Source organism: Arvicanthis niloticus, chromosome 3 (genome assembly GCF_011762505.2).
Source record: "Arvicanthis niloticus isolate mArvNil1 chromosome 3, mArvNil1.pat.X, whole genome shotgun sequence".
Taxonomy (NCBI): Eukaryota; Metazoa; Chordata; class Mammalia; order Rodentia; family Muridae; genus Arvicanthis; species Arvicanthis niloticus.
The window spans coordinates 50,377,078-50,382,067 of record NC_047660.1 but is presented as its reverse complement, the minus strand read 5'-3'; the positions used below and the strand labels follow the sequence as shown (position 1 = coordinate 50,382,067).

Sequence of the window (4,990 nt, the reverse complement as noted above, 5' to 3'; positions counted from 1 at the left end):
AGTGCTAACTGGGAAAACTAGATAGAATGGTTGCCCTAAAATGCCCCCCACAAGTGCTATTCAGGTAGAGGGTTCTAGCAGGCTCCCCTCAGACCGGACCCCTCGGGAGCTCTCTGTTAATACCCTGTTGAGATATGGGTCAAGCCTTTCTCTTTTGTCTTTGCTTTTTGAGATGTCAGTAGGAACCAAACCTCCCAAAAAAGTGATGAGGGATTGAGAACGAACAGAAGGGCCCACATTTCCAAGCTTTTGGGTAGGAAGGCTCAGGGTTAGCACGTGGTTTCTGTGAGAACCAATGGAGGACCGCAATCTTATCACCCAGTCCGGGTTCCTCCGCCAGCAGACAGGACCAAGGGAAGGCGCTGTCCAGGACCTTGAGTGTGCATTCTGGAGTCGACTAAGACTGCACTACAGAAGGGGAAGTTGGGGGCGCCACACCTGGCTGTTGTTGAGAACTTATCAGCTCCGCCCCCTTCGGCTAGAGATGTTGCCTAGCCCTGTGGCCTCCACCCCTTTCTCGGTAGATGACATCCTCAGGCTGGAGCACGAACAGACCGATTCCAAGACCCCATCACAATGGGGGTTGCATAGGAACCAAGTAAAGCCTCAGTGCCTAAGAAGGAACACGGAATCCGGAGGCTCAGAGAGCGGCAACAGGGCACAAGCAGCAACTTTTCTGTGCACCTGGGAGAGAGTCCTGGAGATGGACTCGAATCCTGTGAGGGAGCCGCGTAAGTAAGCACTCTTTCTTGCAGAAGTTATTAAAGGAGTGGGTCTTTACGGGGGGAGAAAGTTCATCGTTTGGGATCTCATCCTACCACCCCTCATTTTAGGAGTTCAAAAGACAGCCTCTCTGTCCTGCCTCCTAAAGACTTGAATTTGGGGGTGTTTCTTCCCACAAATGCCCCTCTGCTAACCACAAAGACAGGGTTCCAATGGAGCCAAGTTCTGAAAACTTTCCCCTCCAACCCCCTCACTCCTCACCACTGTCCTTACTTGCCTAGCCGGAACATTCCTGGAGGAGATATTCTGGGGCATGCTGATTTATCTGAACACACACACACACACACACACACACAGAGAGAGAGAGAGAGAGAGAGAGAGAGAGAGAGAGAGAGAGAGAGAGAGAGAGAGAGAGAGATATTTTTTCTATAGAGAAAATGGGGGACGAGGAACGTGTGTGTCTGTCTGTGTGTGTGTGTGTCTGTGTGTGTGTGTGTGTGTGTGTGTGTGTGTGTTGCCTTTCAAGTGAACCTGAGGGTGCTTAAGAATCAATGAGACCCTAGCTGGGAAATCACCCCCTCAGAATCTTGGAACCTGGTCCAAAATGCATGGGCAAGCTGAGAAGTCCGGGAACCCATTCTTAGCTTGTGGAAAGAGAAAAAGCAAGTAATGAATTTGTATTCTGGTAGCTTCTACAATAATTTAGGTGGTATTTATAGTCAGGGAAGGCCTGCTATTGAAAAGAATGAAATGGACTGTCCTCTCACCCAGCCTCCAGCCCTGGTATTTCCACAAGTCTGAGGTGGGGAAGGAAATAGTTTGGCACAACCAGCCTCCTCTACTAAGCCAGACCAGGGATAACCAAGGCAACAATCTAGCCAAATAAAAGGTAGACTTTGGAATTATCCTCTGACTTGAGGCTGTCTATCACCTGACCCCAGAAGAGAACATTAAATTTTGTTGTGTTCAAATGAGTTTTCTGTAGTGGACACTAAACATTCAGTTCCCTGGGCCTGTGTTGCTTTTAGCTTTGCTGGAAACAGCTGTTTCTCTCTGAACTGCTCCAGCCCCAGGCACACCCAACGTGCCCCTTAACTAGCAACCTGTGGCAACCTGTCTTCTACCATTGTGATAGCCACTCAGGACCTAGTCCAGCCTAGCCCTGAGGGCTGTTGGTCAGGGAAATGGGCCATCTGGTAAGCTTCACCAAAAAGCCGTGGGACATGTATCCCCATCTGAATCTGTGCTTTCCTGAAAGCAGGGCTCAGAGCTCTCTAATTGTTTCTAAGAAGGCACAGAATACTAACACCTTTTTATCTGTTTGTTTATTGAGTTTGGTTTTTTTTTTTTTAATTTAACCTTTAATGTGTTCATTGTGTGGGGAAGTAAAGAATCAATTTTCATTGTCTAAAAATGAAATTCAAGGAAGCCAGACTACCCTCCCTATTCATTCCCCACCCCCTTTGTCCTACCAAAGCTATGTTCTATCGAACCCAGGGCTTCCATTAATAAATTGAGCTTCTTTTCAGTTCCAACTTGAATGATCACAGTTTGAGATAGTTTTCATAATTTTGAAGATCCCACAGTTAAAGTTTCTACTATCGTTTTGGATTTACCTGTGTAGGGGCTCTTTTCCTAATGGGGACTTGGAAACTATTACTAGCCTGGGGCTGGACATGTAGATCAGGCTGACCCAGAACTTAACGGGATGCTACTGCCTTTGCTTAGTTGGGGGCTTTCAATTAGACTTGTTTGCTCTACAGCATTGCTGGAGGTCAGTCTCGTTTATATTTTTTGAAAAAGAAACAAACCCTCTCTTTTCCCACTCTTTAGTGCCCTCCATTTCTCTAAGGATATGCCTCTGGGGCGGGGGAGACATTTTTCTCTCACACTTTTTAAACAGACATTTCCCCCAGAGGTTGTGCGCAGCGTTAGGGGTTGAGAGTCAAGACCTCAACCGGAGCCAGTGGAACCTCTAAAGGACGTTCTGCCTGTCTTGCACTCTCCCTTCTGTGTCCCTGGATTTCTCCCTTGTGAGTTTCTCTCTATCCTCGTGGAGACCAATGGGAAAGAGAAAAAGAAGAGAGAAGCCAAGAGAAGCGGGCAGCAGGGGGGAGAGGTTGTATCTAGTCGGACTTGGATATAGTCACAGCCTGGCTGGGCAAAAGACTGCCCGTTTGCCAAAAGGATCCTAAAGGAGAAAGAGGCTGGTTTTTGTTTTGTTTTGTTTTGTTTTGTTTTTTTAAATAAGGATCTTAACTTCACATATCAAAGAGAACCTCTATTTCCAAGCTGAAAGTAGGGATCAGGAAATACTGAGTTTTAATTTGCGCAGGAAATAGTTTGTTCTTAATTCACAGTGCAGAGCACCATGTTCGTGAAGTGTGTTTGAGATCCAGCCCCATTCTGATAGGCCTGCACGCTCACGTTTTTAAGATTTTTCACACTGTTGGACTACCAGACACAACTTAAGACAATAAACACACCTGATCCGAAGTCTATTATTTGCGAAACGAAATGTAGACCGGGGTGCACAGCGTGTCAGACTTTATTCAGGCTCTGGCGGTTACAAAAGCCACAGAGGTCGGAGGAATAGGACATTCGGAAAAGGGTAGCGACGGGAGGGAGGACCAAAGGACGCTCAGCTGCCGGGGAGAGGGCGGTCTAGAGAAAACCTGAGCCTGATGCTGGCTGTTGATGGTGTTCCTTCCATGTGACTTTAGAGACTCTCCCGGGCGCGATCTCCTCACTTGAAGCCGGGAACCCGATGATGGATCCAGGAGTGGGCAACCTGAGCGACGACGTGCGCCAAGGCGACCCGGTTCCGACCAAGACACGACCACGGCGGAAGCCCCGCGTGCTTTTCTCGCAGGCTCAGGTGCTGGCTCTGGAACGGCGCTTCAAGCAGCAGCGATACCTGTCTGCACCCGAGCGGGAGCACTTGGCCAGCGTGCTTCAGCTCACGTCAACGCAGGTCAAGATTTGGTTCCAAAACCGGCGCTACAAATGCAAGAGGCAGCGCCAGGACCAGACCCTGGAACTGGCGGGCCACCCGTTAGCACCGCGCCGGGTGGCAGTGCCCGTACTGGTACTGGACGGCAAGCCCTGCCTGGATCCCGACGTACCCGCATTCCCGGGTCCCTACTCAGCCACCGCGCCTTATTCCTGCTTTGGTGGCTACGCAGGCACTCCCTACGGTGCTAGCTACACGGGCCGCTACACCGGCGCCGGCCCCGGGCCACTCACATCACTGGCCAGTTCTGGCTTCAGCACAGGTGGCCAAAGTACGGCCCCGCAGGGCCATTTGCCCGCTACGGTACAGGGAGTCACAGCCTGGTGAAAAGCCTGGGCTCACCTACTACCTTAAGACGCCTTGTCCCCTCCCCTTCCTGTTGGTCGCCGCGGGGCTGGAAAGCACTGCCCACCTTACTGATCTCGGAACCGAACTGCCCGGAGGAGCAGCCCCCGAAGACCTTGAGAACACCCTTTCCCTTGGAGGTGTAACCTCGGTTTGGCTAGCCGCATAGATGCTGTGCAGAGAAAATAGCACGGTGGCGGTTGATAGTATGAAGGCGGGTGATTCTGAACTACTAAACCAGTGCAGCGGCCTGCATTCCACTCTTTAAAGGAACGAGTGCGGGGTGGGGGGTGGAGCGGGAGCGGGTAGCCGGGATGCGGGATGCGGAGTTGTGCCAGACAGGATTTTTAATGCCAGCCACGCTCTGCTATGGGTTTAAACACCAGGACTATTGGGAACATCCACAGGCGAGCACTTTCCTTGGCAGTGAACTCGCTTTCAGGAGGGGCCTCTTCATTTAGGCTCTCCACTCACCGCGACTGAATTTTACGTAGGGAAGAGCCAGACGAATAAATGAGCTACCTATATTCGGTGTGTATGCGTGTTAGAGCCACCAAGACCCTAAAGAAGTTCTGTAATTCCAGCACTCGGGAGACCCACGCTGAAGAATTGGGGAGTTTGAGGCCAACCTGGGCTAAGTAAAGAGATCCTGTATCTAAAGCAAAATAAAATGGGACTAGGGAGATAAAACCAGTTCAGCCCTAAAGGTAGGTTTCTCCTTACACGTTTTGCTCTCTTTGTAGATACTCTTAGGGGACATTGAAGTCCCCTCAGGAAAAAAGCCCTGCCCCACCCCAGGTAAATCTAAAATGATAGTAGAAACTGTAATTGTGTGATCTCCAAAATCATGCACAATTTACATTCCCCTCCTAATCTTAAGTCATTCAACCAGAAGACAGAGAATAGGAA

At 49.9% G+C, this 4,990-nt stretch overlaps 1 protein-coding gene across 2 annotated transcripts; it reads left to right on the top strand.

The window, feature by feature from the left end:
• Positions 1 to 484: 484 nt before the first annotated feature.
• Nkx2-6 (NK2 homeobox 6) lies at positions 485 to 4,581 on the top strand. 2 transcript variants are annotated; one of them, XM_034498987.2, is made up of 2 exons: positions 485 to 731; positions 3,447 to 4,575. In XM_034498987.2, exons 1-2 carry the CDS (start codon positions 485 to 487, stop codon positions 4,061 to 4,063), a joined length of 864 nt encoding a protein of 287 aa, XP_034354878.1. In that variant the 3' UTR covers positions 4,064 to 4,575. The 2 variants fall into 2 exon arrangements, with proteins under 2 accessions (XP_034354878.1, XP_076786597.1); XM_076930482.1 differs by having other exon boundaries at positions 648 to 735; positions 3,447 to 4,581.
• The last annotated feature ends 409 nt before the right edge of the window (positions 4,582 to 4,990 follow it).

Coding starts and splice junctions, on each gene's coding strand:
- Nkx2-6 (XM_034498987.2), top strand. CDS start 485: ATGTTGCCTAGCCCTGTGGCCTCCACCCCTTTCTCGGTAGATGACATC. Junction 732..3,446: donor GAATCCTGTGAGGGAGCCGC/GTAAGTAAGCAC, acceptor ATGTGACTTTAG/AGACTCTCCCGGGCGCGATC.